The sequence below is a fragment of the Puma concolor genome, chromosome E2 (assembly GCF_028749965.1).
Source record: "Puma concolor isolate L17-30 chromosome E2, mPumCon1.1.hap2, whole genome shotgun sequence".
Classification (NCBI taxonomy): Eukaryota; Metazoa; Chordata; class Mammalia; order Carnivora; family Felidae; genus Puma; species Puma concolor.
This window is the reverse complement of record NC_141681.1, coordinates 48,698,533-48,717,753: the sequence shown is the minus strand read 5'-3', so window position 1 is coordinate 48,717,753 and position 19,221 is coordinate 48,698,533. Positions and strand designations below refer to the sequence as shown.

The following is a 19,221-nucleotide window of genomic DNA, read 5'->3' as shown; positions in this document are numbered from 1 at the left end:
ATGGTTCTCATTTTAAGAATGGAATCTAGGTGCTTCGTCGGGGACGTGTGTTTAGGCCCCGAAGTTAGTTCACATCAAGGGGACATCTAAATGTTCTCTGCAGCCACAGTCTCTCCCCGCGCCACCCTCCATTCCCCTCCCCCCGCACCCCCTCTCAGGCGCAGCCCAGGAAACGCGAACAAACCAGCATAGACCGTCAAAGCCAAAGTATTTATTATAGGTACATACAGTGTGCGCCTGCCACACCGCCCCACACCCCTGGGCCCCAGCGGCTCCTCCAGGTGGCTATGGGGGCTGCCCACAACCCGGTTCCCCCACTCCCTAGGGAGGTGCTTCTGCCAGAAGCATGCAGGGGGGAGGGCTTCCCCTCGCCCCTCCCCTCACGTAGCGGCATTTACAGCTGGAGGGGGGAGGAGAGAGGAAGACAGTTTTGAGCTTTGACGCCCCTCCCATTAAAAGCCTTCGCGGATGCGGGGCGGGGGAGGAGGAGGTCGACGTTTTGCAAAAATAAACTAAGTCAGGAATTAACCGCATGGCTCTGAGACGGCGGAGTGCAGGGGCTAAGGCCCCTGCACTCCTCCTTCCCAGACAGAGATCAAGGCAGCATTGGAAGTGAGGTAAAGGCGGGGAGGAGACGTCCCCTCCCCACCCCCTAGCACCCTGGATGGTCCAGGGGACCTCACCAGCGGCCCCATGCCCATCCCTAGGGCGGAGAGGGGGGCAGGAATTATCGCCCCTACCACCCCAGCTTCTTGGGGCAGGATCTGGGGATCGGGGCAGGGGGCTTGGCTCAACTGGCCCCTTACCCGCCCCTCCCAACTCAGTTATTGCATAAAAATAATGGAGCCCCAGCACCTGGGGTGGGGTGGCGAGCAGGAAGGGGCCGAGATATGGCTATAGGGGCAGCAATCCCCCCACCACTTCCTGGAGTGCAGAAGTCCCCTCCTTTCCAGTGCCCATCTTGGCGCGTCCGCAGTGTTGGTGGAACTAGGGGCTCCCGCCCCTGCGGAAGAGAAAGTGTCTTTGTGCCCACAGTGCGGAGAGAAGGGGCGGGGATGGGTCAGGCCCAGGGGGTGGGAAGTCACTTCCGGCGCCCGCTGGCCCTGCGCTCCCCTGCCTCCCGCTTGGGGTTGCCCTCATCCGTGGAGGACGTGGTAGGTAGTGTCTGCCCCCAGCGGGCGATCTCGGCGTGTTCTCCCACGGAAGCGGCCACAGCCTCCAGCCAGCCGTTCATCTCCTCCTGGGGGAGAGAGACAGGGCACAGAGTCCGGATTTGGAAGAAAGCAGACTGAGTAATAGATGAGCCTGGAATCGGACTGCCCTCTGAACTTCCGTTTTCCAGTCTATTAAATGGGGGTGATAACGATAATGCAAACCGTCGCATAGCACTTCAAGATGTGCCAGGCTCTGTTGTAAGTGCTTCTGTGGATTAACTCACTTAATCCTATGCAATACGATTATATCTAACACCCACTATAGAGATAAACAACACAATGATAATATCAGCGACATTTATAGAGCACTGACCTTTACCAGGCCATGTAAGTACTCTGTATGTATCAACTTAGTTCTCATAAGAACTCTAGAATGGAAAACTGTTTTCATCTCCATGTTAAAAGTAAATTGGCAGGGAGAGAATACAGGCCTACCCCAGAGCCTCTGGTAAGAATGAATGAGATGATGAGCATTATTTTCAACATCTCTTTAAACCACCTCCATGCCTGCTCCTCCCCTGACCTCTCCCCTTAGCCTCAGTCCCATTGTTCACTCTCTTCCACCCCCTCCTCCCCTCCCCACAGTCCGGGTGGGGGCCAGCCTTGTGCCCTCACATGTGGGTGCCTGTCCTGGTTGCCTCCTGGGCTCCACACCTCCTCTGTCCCTCTCCCCAGTCTACCCTGCACATTGTTGCCAAAGGATCTTTCTTAGACATCACTGTAACCTCTACCCCCCCCCCCCCCCCAATCTTGTTCAAACTCTGCCGTGGCTTCCCAATGCCCTTAGGACAAACTCCAACCCTCTCCAAATGGCCCACAATGCTCTGTGAGATCCAACCCCTGGGAACCTTTCTGGGATCCTTCCTCCTTGAACCCTCCACCAGCTCAGTTAATGCTTTGTATTTCTGCACCTCTGGTTCTTCTCTGCCTGTATCATCCCACTTTTTCACTAACTCCCATCTTTTATCTTTCCAGTGGTGCTTCAGGGGCCAAGGCAAGGAGGTTGGACTTTGTCCTGGGGCTTCCAGGCAGCCCTCCAGGTCCCTGCCTCCCCTCCCCCCCTCCTTAGGTTAGGAACTTCCTCTGGGCTCTCACTGTCAATAGGCTTTCCCATCATAGCCTGGTGACTCTGGCTTGTGTTTCTGGCTCACAGTTGCATCACTCTGGGCCAGAAACCAGCCAGCCAGCTTGCTCCTGAGGTCCAGAGAGGGGAGAGAAAGGACCAGATCTCACCTCATCTTTAGCCTGGAGCAAAAACTCGCTGCCATCCTGGGTCCTGTAGGAAGGGGACACAGAACTTGGGGAATCTGGGGCAGGGGCCCGGCCCACCCATCCACCAACTATCCTCCAGGGAAGCAGGGTATTGCTGGGGGGAGGAGGGGAGTCGGGCCTTGGATCCCTCCCCCTTGCCCATTGGGGGGCTCACTGGAGCTTGAAGACGTGCTTCTTTTTCTTGTAGTCACTAGCCACCTCGCTGGTGGCCTTGTGCAGGCTGAGCAGTGGCTCCCCGCCGTGTGTGCCCCCAGACGCCGGACCCTTGGCGTCCTTGTAGAAGCCCAGCTCCCCCTTGCTGAGAACGCAGTACAGGCTCACCCAAGACCTGGGGTGACGATATGGGGCTCAAGGCAGAGTCACAGCACTCTGCCTGGGAACTCTTCATTAATACCTTTCATGGCTGAAAACACCTGAGCCTTCCTTCTTCTTGGGCCTTTGCCTTAGCTGGGCCATGTGTCTGGGGTGCTCTTCCTTATGGATGTTCCTGAGCTGAGGGGAGACTCTAAGACTCTCAGTTCCAAGCCTTATGCTGACCCCTGCTGGGCCTGCCCTTCCATATCCCCTCCCATACTGAATTTCCTGAAGGCAAGACTTAAGCTGTCTTCTCCATAAGCCTTTGCTTGGGCGTGTTCCTTGCCGACTCCTTCACCCACCATGGAATCCCCTGAAAGGAGATCTCTGCGTCTTGTGTCTGGTATGAGAAATGCCTATCTCCTATTCGGCCAAAGCCTCAAAGGAGAAGGAAGTCTCTTGAGTGAAATACACAGAAGGTGCCCCTTTATTCCCACCTTGGCCTCACTACGAGGAAAAAAGACTGCCTCAAGGCAAAACCTCAACCTGTTTTGCCCTTTTCACATCTTGGGTCTAGGCCTCACTCTGCTCGCTGGCCACCTCTCCCCAGATTCTGCCTCACAGTTGGACAAAAAAAGGGTTGGACAAATATGAGCTGAACTCCAAGAGTAAGTCGCTATTTAGACATCTGCATGTGCCCCCTACCTCAGACCTCAGAGCTTGGGCTCTGTCCCTTTTCAGACCTCTCCATCCACCCCGGCAACAATTTGAAACTTCGAGGATGGATCCACCCCATTCATTGAGAGGTTGGATGACCTCTCCAAGCTTCACCTTACAAACCATTGGAACCCTGTAGACTAGACCCCAAATCCCATTTGCCATTAGCTCTATAGTTAGCTCCTGAGTTGGTTGCTATGAGTTTGGGTGGCAATTTATTTACATTTGGAATATTTTCTTCCTTTACGGTCCAGCTCCCCACCTAAGCTCCACCCCCTTGGCCACCGAACTAAACACTAAGTCCCGTTCCTCCAATTCAAAGATTCGAGTCCTTGGAGCCCCGCCCCTCTTCAGGCCCCGCCTACCTCCGCCACCCGTAGGACTCCAGGAAGTTTAGTACCACCCCCAGGCCCATCTATTCATTTATTGGACACTCTGAGCTTGGGACCCGCCTTCCAAAACCCCGCCCACACGCTCACCGGTTGGACGACTTGCGGTTAGCGTCGAGCTCGCGCTTGCGCAGCAGGAAGCCCTCGTGCTGCACTGTGTGAGTGGGCGGTGGCGGAGGCGCGGGGGCGGAGCCGCCCTGGGCCGGGGCGGAGCGCGAGCGCCGGCTTCCCCCGCCCTCACCACCCTCTCTGGGCCGCGGCCGCCGTCGCGGCTTGGGCCGGTCCCGTGCCCGCGGCCGGTCCGGCCGAGGTGTCCGCTCGGGCGGCTCAAGCCCGTTGGGCAGGCGGCCTGGGGGAAGCTCACGAGGCTGAGGCAGCGACGGCTGTGTGGAGGGAGGGGGAAGAGGGGTGCTGTCCATCGGGGGGGTGTTGGAGCCATCTGCCTGGGGGACTCACGAGTCTGGGGGGGGGGTCCCATCTGTCTTGGAGGCGAGTATGGGAGGGCCTCAGGGCTGGAGACCCAACTTTTAGGGGCCCCATCGGTGTCGGGAGTCAGACTGTCAGGACTCCTGGGTTTGTAATCACTCTCGATCTTAGGGAGGAAAGCGCTAGCCCTTTGGAGGTGGGTGTGCAGGCACGTTGATGTCCCGGCTGTCTGTAGGAGGAATCTGGGACTTCTGTGTGTGTGTGGCTGTCTGTGAGGATATGTGAACCCCCCACCGGGCTAGAGAAAGTCTAGGACAGATGTGGGAAGAGTGTGGAGTCTGCCTGTGTGTAGAGGGGAGTAGGAGTCTCCTTAGGTTGGTGGCCTTATCTTTCTTAAGGAGAGATTTTCAGTTTGTGGGAGGCATCTGGGGGCCCTTTCCATCACCCCGTGAGAATCTCTGCAGGGTTCAGATGGGGAGGGGGAGGCGGGAAGCAGGGCTAGGCATTGGTGTTTCTGACTCCTGCTGGGAGGAGAGGGTTCCCCATACCCCCACCCATCCTGAGGCTCAACTTACCCCAACAGGGAGCCCTGGGCCTGCTTCTTTCTCCTGCAGCTGCTCCACAATGTCAGCCAGGGTGGCCTTCCTGGGAGGGGGAGGCCGAAAGACCCAATGGAACTGGGGATGCCCTCTCCCAGGGACCAGCTTGGTTTTGGCTGGAGGAGCCTCCACCTCTTAGCCTGAGATGCCAGGCCCCTGTTCACTTCTTCAGCTACCTCTCTCAGATGCTTGCCTTGTACACCATAGGTACTTGGAACATGTCTGCTGGAGGACAGAACCTCTCCTTTGAGTTTTAGCCAGAGAAAAATCCAAACTGGTGCCTTCAAGCCTTTGGACATTATGCTGCCTTTTTCCCCCGCCCACCCCCTGAGATCCCAAGCCCCTCAGACTTCTTTGGTCATTTTGGGTCATCACTATCCATTGTTTCCCCCGCTGGACTGGGATCTCCACCCAAACAGGGCTGAGGCTGGTATGGCCACTGCTCTCTCTAGCACATACCATATACAGAATGGGAACTCAGCAAACGTTCATGATATGCAAAATTAAAAAGGAGTCAAGAAGTCATTGTCTCCAAAACATATTTGACCAATGGTCTCTTAGTGGGGATACAGCTGATAAGATCAATCTGCCCATCATGCTCTGGTTAACACTGGACTCTGAAAGGCCTGGGTTCCAGTCCTGCTTCATCCAAACTGATCGACTTGCCCTCTCTGAGCCTCAGTTGCCCCATCCATAAAATGGAGATGACAGTGGCCCCCAGTTTAAATGGCGGAGAAAGACTGTGATGTGATGAAGCGTTAGAAGATGGTTTCACCATTAGCCCAGTAGAGAAACTGAGGTGCAGGGAGGACAAAATCCCTGCCTGGGCCACCTAGGCAGGGGCCAGAACTCAGTAGCTAAGTCCTTTCCTCCAACAGAACTGCCACTGTGGGACCATGGGCACCTCTCCTCTCCTTCAGCCTGTTTGCACCTCTGCAAAATGGGTACCAGGGCAGTAAGCAGTTCTGAGCCCCAGCAGCCCTCCCCACGGGCCCGCGTGGCTCCAGGAGCTCTCCGTGTCCCCGCTCCCTCATTCCCTGGGCACCTGAGGGCCTCACCCCTTGGCCAGCTCTCCTCTGGTAGGCATCTCCTGTTCGCTGGACTCCTGTCTCTCCAAACGCCGCTCGCGTCGCTCGCGCCGCCGCTCCATCTGCTCATAGCGGCCCAGGGTGAGGCTGTGTGCCGCCTCGTGGTCCGCGGACTCCTGCCGCTCTGGCCGTCGCCTCCGCGCAGCCTCCTCGGGTTGATCGGCCGATTCCTGACGCTCCGGTCGCCGCCTCCTGGGCAGCTCCTCGGCGCGATCAGCTGACTCCTGGCGCTCAGGGCGCGGCCGGACCTGCTCCGCCGCCGCGAGGACCCCGGGGGTCTCCGCCGCATCCTCGGGTGCGGCCGGCGGGGCTGGAGTCTCCACCCTCCCCGGGATCTCCGGCAGCCGGTCGATGCGCGGCTGGAGGCGCTCGGGCTTGAGCTCCTGGCGCACGTACCCCACCCGGGTCCGCACCTCTGCGGACAGTGTGTCCGAGGCCCGACGAGCCAGGGGCTCCAAGCCCCTCTCGTAGCCCCCTGGCCGCAGTAGGGGCGCTGCCTTGGCCGCCAGTTCCGTGGGGTCTCCAAAGAACTTGCGCCCCAGCAGGGGCGTCGGGGGCTGCTTGCTCTGTTCCGCCTTGAGTTTCTCTATCTGGGAACGGAGGGGCCAGGGTCAGGTAAAGGGGCGTGGGGGTGGGCGGTCTGGGAAGACGCCTCTGGGTTGTCTCCCACACCATGCAGTTTAATATTTTCTATTACTGACAAGGCAAGGTTGTGCAGGCCTGAGTCTATGTTTTCTCCCTGCCAGGAACTTAATTCCTTTCTTCCTTGGCAAACATCTAGTGTTAAGAGTCGGCTAAATAATCACTTTCTCTAGGTGACTTTCTGACCCTCACTGCCTCCTTCCTGAATGTCCCCTAACCCAGGGCATTGAAACAAGGGTCTCTCCTCATTCTTCAAGTGTCACTCAGATAGGCCTCCCCCTACGCCAGGACAAGTGCTCCGGGCTCCCACAGCACCTTGTGTTTCTCCCATCCCAGCCCTGGGCTGTCACTGTCTGGTGACAGGTCTGTCCCCTTCCTCTCCCCCACCGGACTGGGAGCCCAGTGAGGGTCTGTCTCAGCCCTCACTCAACCCAGCGCTGAGTACCAAGTTCCAGTCCCGGTATGTCTGTCTCATATAGATGGATGGGGATGGGGGGGGGGGGGTGGGCAGGATCTTGGGTGCTGACCGTGGTCAGGCGCCGCAGAGAGCTGAACCTTTCTTCCCAGGCTGCAGCCGCTTTGCGGAAGGCCTCGTGTCGCCGGATAAGCTGTTCCACCTCATCCACGCTGCTGCCCAGCTCCCGGCTCTGCAGGAGCGGCTCTTGGGCTGTCAGCCAGGCATCGGCCACCACTGCCTCCTGGGCAAATTGGTGCACTTCCAGCACTGAGGGGAGACATTGGGGGTGAGGGTGAAGGGTGCACCTGTGGGCCCTTCACAGGGCACTGGCTGTTTTCTCTGGCCCTCCACCCCGCCCCCTCCACACCCTCCCGCTTCCTGTATCCCAGCCCTGACCACTCTGGGCTCTGCAGGAATGAGAGGGGCTGGGGGTATTTCTGAGGGCACCAGCTTCTCCCCTAGGTGTCCACCACCAGAGATTCAATGGCAAGACAGTCCTCTTGTCCACCGCCGCCCCCCAGGCCATCGTGTTTGCTGCTGGGCACCCATGAGTGGTGTACAAAGCATGCTGGGTCACCCTCTGGGCCTTTCCAAACATGCCAATCTCTGTGCCCTTGAACCCCATGCATGTGGGCCCCCACTCACTCTGCTGCAGCCATTCCCAATGGCGGTCCCACTTCTCTGACACCTCCTCCTTCCTGGTTCCCAGCTTGTCCAGCTGTGCCTGGATCTGGGAGTGGTGGGTGGGTAGGAGAGGCGTCAAGGGAGGTTCCTGCCCCAACGGGCACAGATGGCAGAGGGGCACCCCCGCGCCCCTTCCCACCTCGTCAGCCATGGCACTCTTGTTGAGCAGCAGAGAGCGCCCCAGCTCCTGGCAGGCTGTCAGCTCAGGCACCCGTGCCTCCAGCTCAGTCTTCAGGCCCTGGTGGTAGTTCATGAGCACCTCCACTGACGACACGTCCCTACAGTGGCCGGGGGCGGGAATCTGAGCCTCAGATAGCCTCTCCAGGCCCCCATGGCAGATGCAAGTCCCGGATGAACCCAGATCCCTGAGCCAGCTGTTTGGTAGCATCTCAGGACACCCACCTTGTCAGGCCAGGTGCTGAGGGGCCAAGCTCTTCACTGACTCAGTGACTCCAACTTTTTCCAAGGTGCTAAAATGGCACATTCTGATGATTCTAACCTCAGGCGTCAAGATCTAATTTTTCTAACTTTTTAAAGTTAAGCTTCTGAAGGCTCCAATGGCCAATGATCTGAACTTTCCAAGTCTGGGCTATCCAAACGGTAGGCAGCTGCTAGACCTGGGTAGCAAGTGAGCCCTTGAAATGTGGCTGGTCTGAATTGAGATGTGTTGAAGTGTAAAGTACACATCCTATTCTGAAGACTGTAAAATAGCCCAATGATTTTATTTATTAAAACAAAATATTTTGGGGGCGCCTGGGCAACTCAATTTCGGTTAAGCGCCTGACTTTGGCTCAGATCATGATCTCACAATTTGTGAGTTCAAGTCCTACATTGGGCTCTGTGCTGACAGCTCAGAGCCTGGAGCCTGCTTCGGATTCTGTGTCTCCCTCTCTCTGCCCCTCCCCTGCTCACACACTCTCTCTCTAATATAAATAAACATTAAAACATATTCTTAATTTTTTAAAAATAAGCTCTACCCCACAACATGGGGCTCGAACTCATGATCCTGAGATCAAGAGTTGCATGCTCTACCCACTGAGCCAGCCAGGTGCTCCTCAATAATTTTAATACTGACTACATGTTGAAATGATATATATTTGGGTTAATAAAATGAATCACTAAAATTAACTTTCACTTGCCTCTTTGTACTTTTTTATTGAGTTAAAAAAATTTTTTTAAAGTAATCTCCACACCCAACCTGGGGCTCAGACTTACAACCTTGAGATCAAGGGTTGTGTGCTCTACTGCCTAAGACAGCCAGACACCCCTGTACTTTTCTGATGTGTTTACAAGAAAAGCTTAAATTATATATGTGGCTCACATCTGTGGCTTGCATTATGTATCTACTGGACAGTGCTGTTCTCAGCTATCCTATGCCGAAACAAACCCCAAATCTCTGAAGGTTCCCCCAGTCAGCAAGCATAGCTTTGTAAGACTTAATACAGCCAAACTTACTTCTGAAGATCCTGAATTATGATGATTCCCGCCTAAGACTTAGTACGTCTGGAATGATCTATTTCCCAAAAGTGCCCTCCTCTGAAGTTCTCCATCTCAGTAAATTCACCCATTCATCCATTGACTCCTCTTTTTCTCTCAGCCCCTGAAGCTAATTCATCAGTCAGACCGGACATCTATAACTTTAAAACACACACTGTGACATGCTGTGACACCTCTGAGATTTTGTATTAAAAGAACTCAGCAAGGGGTGAAGGGAGAGTTGGGGAGCACACAGATGAAACAAGGTGGGCCAAATGTTGATGGGTGTTCATTCTCTGCGTGGGGGTTCACTGTACTGTTATCACGACTTCCGTGTACATTTGACATTTTTCCTAATAAACATTTTTTTTTAATTTCTAAAATGAATAACTTCTCCCCATCTCTACAACCATCACACTGAACCAAGCCCCCATCATCTCTCACCTGGATTATAGCAGCAGCCTCCTGGCTGGTGCACCTGTTTCTACCCCTGTTCTCTGTACTCTTTTTCCCACAAGGCATCTGGAGTGATCTTTCTCAAATGCACCTCATATCACATCACTCCCCTGCGGTGAAGTCTCCCACGGCTCCCAACTCAGGGAAAAAGGCAAACTCCTCACCATGCCCTATTGCCCCTCCCAGCTCATTTCCTACCACTCTCTACTCTCCCCCACCCCCACTCACTCCATCCAACCGTAATGATTGTCTAGCTCCTCCTCAAAATACAACCTACCTCGGGGTCTTTGCACTTGCTGATCCTTCCACCTGGAAAACTCTTCCCCCCCCCCAAAAAAAAAATTTACCCAACTCACCATCACTTCCCCCAAACTTTACCCAACTCACCATCACTTCCTTTAGGCCTCCATTCAAACATCACATCCTCAGAGAGGCCTTGCCAGCTAGCACCTCATCCCCTTACCTTGCTTTGTCTTCCGAGCACTTATTACTACCTGAAATAATATTAGGTGCTTTTTAATTTATTTGTTGCCTGCCTCTATGCCCAGAATGTAAGCAGCATCAGGGAAGCAGCTTGGTCTTGCTAACCATCCACGCACAGTAGGCATTCAAGAAATATTTGCTGAGTAAATGAACATAGGCAAGGCCTCAAGTCAGAGTCACCACTCTCCAAATCCCTGTCTTTCTGGACATGCTGCTGAACTACATTTCCCAGCCTCCCCCGCAGACAGGTTGGGGCTCCTGGGCTGACAGATGGGAGTGCAGGTTTAGTCCCTGAAACCTCCCATGCGATCTTTCTCTCCTCCTCAGCGACTGCAACTTCTGGGGCCAAGTGATGGAAAGCCCTTGGGTCCCCATCACCGCGGGATGGGTTTCTGTTGGCCACTCACTTTGAAGCGTCAAGTCAGCAATAAATCAGTGCCCTCCACCCACTAGGTTAAGCCACAAATGCAGCCCCACACCTTGCTTTTCCTATCCTGGCTGCAGCCCACTCCGTGATGTGACACAGGGAGGGCAGCAGTGGGCAACTGGGAAGGCCGGAAGGCAAGAGGTTGCCCTGAGCTGCCAAGGCCAGGCCTGACAAGGGGTCATAGCACACATGAAGCATTTCGTCCAGTGCCTGGCAGTTGGGTATTGAGATTTCTTCAGGGAAGGGGACTGCCGATGGGCTGCGGCGGGGAGGGGGGTGGTGCCCAGAGGCAGGTAGGGAGCCCGAGGTGGGATGAGGGGCACCTGGGCTTGTCAGCTGCCCCAATCTGGCCGGCGATGCCGTCCATCCAGGAGAGCAGGTCACGGGCCTGGCTGTGGAATCGCAGCGCGTCGGCCGTGGAGCTGACGTGCAGGCGGGCGTCTTCACAGGCTGCCAGCAGCTCCTTCCAGCCCTGCAGCACCTCCTGCTCCCGGCTGGCGATGGCCTCTGCGTGCTCACCCGCGTACACCGTCCGCAGCTGGGCTGCCCCCTCCTGCAGCTGCCGTACCTGCGGGGCATGCCAGGTCCAGCGCCGGCCCTCCTCGGGAGCCAGGCCCCGCCCCCCGGATCCAGGCCCCGCCCCGCCTCGGCTGGCCAGGTGTAATGAGCCGCCACCCTTGTGATCCCACCACTGGGTCTCCCCCTTATCCGCTGCCTGATTTCTGTTTGGGTTGCCCACTTTCTGATTGCTTTTTAGACCCATACCATGTTTCACTCACGTCTGCTGCCTGTCATTGACTCACCTGCGTTCTGACTGCTTTTGGACCTATGACCAGGTTTCTTTCAGTCCGCTGCCTGATTTCTTTTGGTCTGAGAGCTCTACTTCCACTGGGTCTGCCTCTACCTCAGTACAGACCGATCTGATTTCCTTCAGGAAACCTCTTTCCACCCTGATGTTGAGTAGACATACTGTCCATTTTTTTCTTCACTCAGTTTTTTTTTTTCTTTTTCAGACTCACTACCTACCGCCCAAGTTCCTTCAGAATGGTTATTCAGTTACTATTGGGTCTCCTACTCAATTTCTATCGGCTCTGCCATGTGAGTTCACCAGACCGGCCACTCACTCCCTATTGGTTCAGCCGCCTAACTTCTTTTGGAGTGACCACCATATTTCTATCAGATCCACTGCCTAATCACTGTCAGTCTCTCTGCTTGATTTCTAACAGTCTGACAGTCTAACAGCTCCATTGTCATTTCCATGAAACCCACTCCCATCAAAGTTCTTGCAGGAAAATCATAGGATACCATCCGAGACCTATCAAATTTCTATCTGCCCCAGAGCCAAATTTCTCTTAACCCTCTGAAATTTCCTTCAGGCTCTCCATGTGGATTTGGAAAAGATTCCCTTCACAGTTTCTAGGAGAACCCCTGCCACTGGAGAAACTGTCTGATTTCTATCAGACATTCTGTACCACCTCTCCCCCAACACTGCCTGAGTTCTACGCACCAAGCAATCAGGCGGTTTTCTGCCTGCCCCATCATCTGGCTTCTCCATGTTCTGTGGTCTGTTTTCATCTGTTCTACTGTCTAATGTCGATCTGTTCTACAGCCTGACTTTCGCCTGCTCTGCAGCCCAACATGCCTTGGCCACGCTGTCCAGGCCCTCCCACCTCCCCTCTTGGCCACCGGCGCCCCACCTGGGACACGAGGAGCTGCAGGTCATGCTCAAAGGCCCGCAGGGTCCGCTGCATGGAGCTGGCGCTGGGTCTTGGCTCAGGTGGGGCGGTCAGACGGGGCAGTCGCCTCCGCTTCTCCTCGATCTGACCCTGAAGCTCTCGGGCATCGCTGAAGAACTTATGCAGCTCCCGAGAGGCGGCCAGCAGCTGAGCCCTTGTGCCCATAAGCTCCAGCAGCTCGGCCCAGGCCTCGTTCAGCCCGTCCTTCCACTCAGCCATGGTGGCCGCCGCCGTGTGGCCGCACTCAATCAGCTCATCCACCATCTGGTTCACGGCCGCCAGCCGCTCCCGCCCTGCCGTGCCCGTCTCACTGGCGAACTCGGAGAATTTCTCTTGCAGCACCTGCCACCAGGAACACAGCATGGGCCAAGGCCCTTTACACACAAGCCCCCTCCACCCCTTGTACCGTGTAAGAGTAATAATAGTAACGATGATGATGACGGTCACGAGAAAAAGCAAGATCGAATGCTCATCGAGCACTTGCTCTGTAGCAATAACAGCAGCAAGAAAAATAATCCGATGACAGTAACTGACGCCATCTTGGGCACCGTGTTTGCTGGGTATTGTCCTAAGTGCCTTACATTCTGGTAAATTCTTGGGGCTCACAAAAGAGCCAAGAGGTGGGTGCTATGATCATCCTCGGATTCGAGCTGGGGAAGCTGAGGCCCAGAGAACCTTAGGAGCATACGCGGTCGCTGCGGGTATTAATGTTATGACTGGTGGTGCTCACCGTGACGTGCTCAAAGTCCTGGCCAAGCTCAGGGGAGCCGGCCACCACCTCCTTCTCCGCGATCCAGTGCTCGAGCTCGTCCACCTGGCGGCTGAGCTGGTACAGCCAGTACTGCTGCTCCAGGCTCACCCTGCGCTCTTCGCCCAGCTCCTTGAGTGCCACATACAGGCGGTCCACCTGAGACTGCCGACGGCTGATCTGCTCGCTGATGGGGGACACGGAGGGGCAGGGATGGAGCCCCCCGAGACTTCAGGACAGAGCTGTGACCCCCTGCCACCCCCCTCTCAGGGCAGGGCTGTGTTTCCTCTGAACCTTCGGCCACAGTAGCACCTGCTCGGACTCCTTCGCGGGAGCTTCTGTTTTCTGCAAGACTCGGATTCAGCGAACCCAATACTTGCATCTCAGCGCTCAGGGGAAACCGCTTCCCTAAGCTTGACAAGCTCACTGCCCCTCTCCCCTCCCCCCATCTTCTCTGTGGTCCCACCCCCTGCCCCTCCAGTGACCCAGGCGGGACTCCCGACTCCCTACTTGGGTCCCCAGCCAAGGCACCTCACCTCCAGTCCATCTCCTGGCTCAGGAGGGCAGAGGTCTAACCCTGGGCCCCCTCTCAGGTCCCAACCCTCGTCCAGGCCTCCCAGAGATGGCCCCTACTCCTGACCTTAGGGAGGCCATACACCTGGCCACCCAGGAGGTCTCAGGCTACACCCAATCACAGCACTCCAGGGTTTTCTGTCCTTCTGGACACTTCCCAGACACTGGGTGGAAAGAAGGCCCTTCCCTGTCTTGAGCTCTTCCTTCTCTCCTCAGTCTGAGGCATCACCTCGCATCCCTACACTCAAATCCCAGTACCCCTGGCCCCACCCTCTCAACCATCCCTGGGCACTGGCCCTCCATCCGGGGCCCCAACCACGTGCTGAAATCCGAGGGCTCCAGCTCGGGGCAGTGAGGGCCCCTCCCACCCCAATGTCCAATTTGGGACCGTGTCCCAATTTCCACCAGCGAAGCTTCAGATCCTGCTGGGCCATTCCTTAAGAACTGGCTCCGCCCCCGCCTGACCCCAATCCCCCCCCCCCCCCGCCCCCGACCGCCCACCTGTCCGGGTGCCCCATCTCCAATAGCGCCCGGCACTGGCGCGACAGCTGCGCGATGCTTTCCTCGTAGTTCTCCACGCCCTGCTCCAGCTGCAGGTGCTTCTTGAGCAGCTGCAGGGTGCTCTGTTCGTCCTGGGGGCACACGGCGCCCGCGATGAGGCGGCAGCGGCCGGCCCCGGGCTCCAGAGCCCCCAGGTCCCCCGCACCCCCCAGCCCGGGCGCACCTTGCCCTTGTCCTCACTCATCATGAGCAGCTCCTGCTCGCCCAGCCACGCCTCCACCTCCGCCACGTCGAAGTAGTACTGCTCCACCTGGAAGGCGGCGTCCAGCACCTGCTGCCGCCGCTCCGCCGCCTCCCGCAGGCCGGCCCAGGCGCCCTGCAGCTGCTCCTGACCTCGGCGCACGGCCTCCGCCTCCGGGCTACGCAGCGAGGCCAGCGTGCCCGCGCGCTCCAGCACCTCCTCCAGCCGCGGCCCGTGCGCCTGGATCTCCCGTCGCAGGCCCTGGGGGCGGGAGGTGGGGGTGTGGGTGGAGAGGGGCTTTCCGAGGCCCGGCAGGACCGCGTGCGCACAGCCCACGGAGGGCATCAGAACCCCCCCCCCCTCCCCGCCCCGCAGATAGCCCTCCACCTTGCGGCAGGTACCACGGAAGCAGTTTGCTGTAACTCGCTCACTCACACCCCCATGTTGCAGATGGGAAAACAAGCAATTAGTAAGGGGGGTGAGAGGACTTGAGCACAGGACGCTGGCCCCAGAGACTGTGCTCTCAACCAAGCCGCCTGGTGGTGTCAGATACCCTCTAATGGTTGAAACAGGCTGCGAATCAGGTTGCTTAGGGGCAGTGGCTGTCTAACTCACGGGCAGTGAAGTGTGCAAATCTTTTTACACGTGGGTACACCGTGTACCCAGGGCAGGATGTGGAACACTTCCATCACCCTCCAAGGTTCCCCCTCAAGCAGCTCTGCACTTGCCGTGTGCCCTCCTTGGCTTCTGTGCCTCAGTTTCCTCAAGTTGCAAACAGAGATAATACTTGTGGACACTGAGCGCCTGCTACCTGGCTGTCAGGCACTTTGCCAAGCAAGCGCTCTGCACGATGTAGCAGCTCATCTGGTCCTCATGGCAGCCCCAGGAGTCTGACTTCGTTCTATCTCACTTTACAGATGGGGAAGCCGAGGCACGGCAGGGTGGGGGGGCGGGTGGTGTTGAGGAACTTGCCAACTGCACATGGCTGGTGGTGGCCCTAACATCCACCTTGTGGGGTTGTTACTATGGCGCACTCAGAACTGTGCCTGGTATGCAGTAGGTGCTCAATCAGTACCAACTGCTATCACTCGTCCAACAGCTCCTGAGTGTCCAGCACTCTTGTGCACGCACAGCTGAGCTCTCCCAGCGTTAAGGACGAAGTGCACTTGACTGCTTGCCTCAACCGTGAAAAGGACAGACCAGTTATGCTTGTCCTCAACACTGTCAATGGCCAAGAGTGTGTTCATCGAAACAGAGACACGAAAGCTGGGGCGCCTGGGTGGCTCAGTTGGCTAAGTGTCCAACTCTTTTTTTTTTTTTAGAGAGTATATATATATATATATATATATATATATATATATATATATATTTTAACGTTTATTTATTTTTGAGACAGAGAGAGACAGAGCATGAATGGGGGAGGGTCAGAGAGAGGGAGACACAGAATCTGAAACAGGCTCCAGGCTCTGAGCTGTCAGCACAGAGCCCGACACGGGACTTGAACTCACGGACCGTGAGATCATGACCTGAGCCGAAGTCGGCTGCTTAACTGACTGAGCCACCCAGGCGCCCCAAGTGTCCAACTCTTGATGTCAGCTCGGGCCGTAATCTCGTGGTTGTGGGATCGAGCCCAGAGTCAGGCTCCATGCTAAGCGGAACCTGCTTGGGCTTGTCTCTCCCCTCCCTTCTCCCTGCCCCTCCCCTGCTCATGAGCTCCCTCTCTCTCTCTCTCTCTCTCTCTCAAAATAAATAAACTTAAAAAGAAGAAGAAGAAGAACGAAATCTAAAAAAACCCTCCATCTGTGCAGCGTGGTCACAAACTTTTGAGAATAATTTGTAAACCCACCTCCCCTCCATCTCTCGGTGCCCATTCTCCCAACTCATAGTCTTTGGTAAAGGGGGTAATGAGAATAGCCCATAGGGTTACTGTGGGGATTAAATCAAACAACCAACATACCCCCCTAGGACGGCACCTGGCACACAGTAAGTCTTTTAATCCATGTGTAATTATTATCGGTGGTCGTAGTATTCCTCTTTTATGTGTCTTACACTAGGCTTTGACTGAGTTGCTTTCACTGAAGAGTGCTTCGGCTAAGTGATTTGAAAATTTAGATGTGGAACTAAGGCCCGGAGAAGTGAACAGAGATCCAGAGAGCTCTTTGGGGCTCAAAAGCACCCCCACCTTGATCAGCTGGGGAGTCAGCGCTCTCCCACTGATTATCTCGTCCTTTCTCCCTGTGGGTGGTTTGGGTTCTCATCTACTGTTGTTTTTCTTTGTCCTTGCCCAACAGCCATGCTTCTCACTGTTACTCATGGGACCCCGGCTTTCCTTTGAGGAACCCCCTTGCCTCAATCTCAGCCCGGGTGATTAAGGCTGACTCCACCTGCAGGTTCCAAGAGTGGGCCCTGAGTCCAGACCAGGCCAACAGAGCAGTCAAATCCCTGGCCACCATGATTAGTTCGGGGATGGGGATGGGACTCAAGCTCGGCCAGGGAGAGTTTATCCCTGGGACTATTGCTGAAAATATTGAGAGAGAGAAATCCTCTCCAGTTTTACTGGTGGGATGTACACTTGAATCTGCTGGAGGTCTTTCGCTACCAGGGGAGAAGAGCTGGCCCTGAGAACAAAGCTACCACAGAAACATACACCCACACACCCACACTCACACCGCGTTGAGAGATTCGTGACATCACGGAAGTACCTGGATGCATCTATACCTGCTGTCCATCACAGTCTTCCCCATCACAAGAGCCAGCGAATTTCCTTTTTGGGGCCTTAACCACTTGGACCTGTTTTCTCTCATATCCAGATGTGTCCTAACCCACACCCTCACCCTGGCTCTGCTCACCTGGTTCTTTTTGATGTACTGTTGGACAGCCTGCAAACCACTGCCTCGCTCGGTCTGCATGGCCAGTGGCAGTCGCTCCTGGACCCATGCCTGGGGAGGATACAGGGAGCAGGTCAAGGGGAGAATGCACCCAAGGACCCCTGCATCCCAATTCAACTGGAAGCCACCGGCACAGTATCTAAGGCCCTTCCTCACCGAAGAGTCTTGGTCACATCTTTGGCCCCTTCTCTTGACATGCTCTGCTTTGCTCTCTGCATGCACTCAAGCCAGGTTCGTGCTTACCTCTGTCCTCTGCACAGGCACGTCTTGCTTCCTGGAATTCCCTTCCTGCTCCCTCAGTGGGCTCACTGGGACTCTTCCTTCCTGTCTCCACTCAGACATCCCCTCCTCTAGGAAACCCTCCCTGACTCTGGACCTTGGCCAGCTGCCTCCTAACTTCCTCATAACAGCCCTAATCATCCTGGATTGTCACTGTCTGGAGAGAGCTCTGTCTCCCCGCCGCCCCCCCCCCCCCACCTTGGACTCTTGAGCCCTCTATGGGCAGGAATGGGGTCCGTCTTGGTCACCCCCGTGACTGCATTATCATCCAAGCCCAGAGCTGGGCCCATAATGATCAAGTGAATGAGCAAATGCGTGAGTAAATGAACGAATGAGCAAATGAGGAAGTGAGTGACTAAGTGCGAAAATGAATGAATGAGGGGCGAGCGAATAAATGGATAGTAATAAATCAGCGAGGGAAGGAATAAAGGATGAGTCAGTGAACAACTAAATGGCTTCATGAATAAATCAAGGAATGAGAGTAAGTGAGGGTGGAAAAGGTGAATGAATGCGTGGATAAGTGAACGAGTGAATGAGTAAGGGAAGGATTGAGTGACTGGGTCTAGCGCGGTGTCAGTCGGTAGGTCTCCCAGTCAGCTCCGCCCTTGAACTCGCCAAGGTCCCACGGCCTCGCCCCCACTCCCAACCTCCACTCCCCCGCTGGCTCGCCGGCTCGCCTGTGGCCTCCTAACCCGCCCCATCCGCGCAACCCTCACCTCCCGGTTACCCCGGTCCCGCCCCGTGCCCGTGCCGGTCCTCACCAGCTCGTCGTCGAGGTCGTGCGCCACCTGGTGCAGCTCCTTGGAGGCGAGCAGCAGGCGGCGGCGCTCCTGCAAGGGCTCGAGCAGGCGCACCAGGCGCTCGCCCACCGCGTTCTGCCGCTCGCCCACCAGCTCCTTGCTGGCCGGCTCCAGGGGCAGCGCCGCGGTCTGCGCCTGCAACTCTCCCACCTCGCGGTACCACTCCTCCACCTGCGACTCCATCGACTGTGGGGACAGGGGCAGAGACAACGGGCTCCACCCTCCCTCCCCATCCTGCTGCGGCTCTCCAGGACCTTCATGGTGACGGCCAAACCCGTCACCACGAGGCACCATTTCACTGGGCCCTTGCCCTCCAGAAGCGCTACCCTCCTCACTGATGCTGCCACACATTAAACAAGTTCCTGCCTCAGGGCCTTTGCCTTTGCTATTCCCCCTACCAGGCATGCTCTGCCTTGTCAATCAGATTTCAGTTCAAACATTATTTTCTCAAAGAGGCTTACCTGCCCCCCTGGACTAAAGCGGCCCACTAATTCGTTAATTGTCAGAACAACCCTTCAAATTTCCACCCTACTTTACAGAGGTGGAAACTGAGGCCCAGAGAAGTTAGGTAACTTGTCCAAAAGAGCCAACCTTTCCAAACATCATAAATACAACATTATAGTGATTTAAATGGCTGGTATGCCATAGGGGTAGACAGAAAGTGCAAAAGCAGACCCAAATACACTGGAGAATTCATACATTTTATAGATGCCATTTCAAATCTCCAAAGAAAAGATGGATTATTCAATGAGTGGTCATGGGCCAACTGGCTAACCAGTTTAGCTGGATCCCTTCCTTGCTCTTTGTGCTGAAAACAATTCCAGATGGATT

General features: G+C 55.9%; 1 protein-coding gene across 4 annotated transcripts in view; it reads right to left on the bottom strand.

Moving 5' to 3' along the window:
- Nucleotides 1-191: 191 nt before the first annotated feature.
- SPTBN4 (spectrin beta, non-erythrocytic 4) overlaps nt 192-19,221 on the bottom strand; it is a 78,765-nt gene continuing 59,735 nt past the window's right edge. For 3 of the 4 annotated variants that reach the window (XM_086689804.1, XM_086689805.1, XM_086689806.1), the window contains 16 exons: nt 18,352-18,576; nt 17,273-17,362; nt 14,406-14,684; nt 14,183-14,313; nt 13,091-13,295; nt 12,322-12,702; nt 10,948-11,192; nt 7,922-8,060; nt 7,744-7,828; nt 7,169-7,365; nt 5,970-6,589; nt 4,888-4,957; nt 3,977-4,269; nt 2,641-2,814; nt 2,448-2,490; nt 192-1,240 (listed from right to left, as the gene is read on the bottom strand). In XM_086689804.1, the coding sequence (XP_086545930.1) occupies nt 1,082-1,240; nt 2,448-2,490; nt 2,641-2,814; nt 3,977-4,269; nt 4,888-4,957; nt 5,970-6,589; nt 7,169-7,365; nt 7,744-7,828; nt 7,922-8,060; nt 10,948-11,192; nt 12,322-12,702; nt 13,091-13,295; nt 14,183-14,313; nt 14,406-14,684; nt 17,273-17,362; nt 18,352-18,576 (3,336 nt within the window). In that variant the 3' untranslated portion in view covers nt 192-1,081. The remainder of the gene's footprint in view (nt 1,241-2,447; nt 2,491-2,640; nt 2,815-3,976; nt 4,270-4,887; nt 4,958-5,969; nt 6,590-7,168; nt 7,366-7,743; nt 7,829-7,921; nt 8,061-10,947; nt 11,193-12,321; nt 12,703-13,090; nt 13,296-14,182; nt 14,314-14,405; nt 14,685-17,272; nt 17,363-18,351; nt 18,577-19,221) is intronic. The other variant, XR_015244873.1, reaches the window with a different exon arrangement.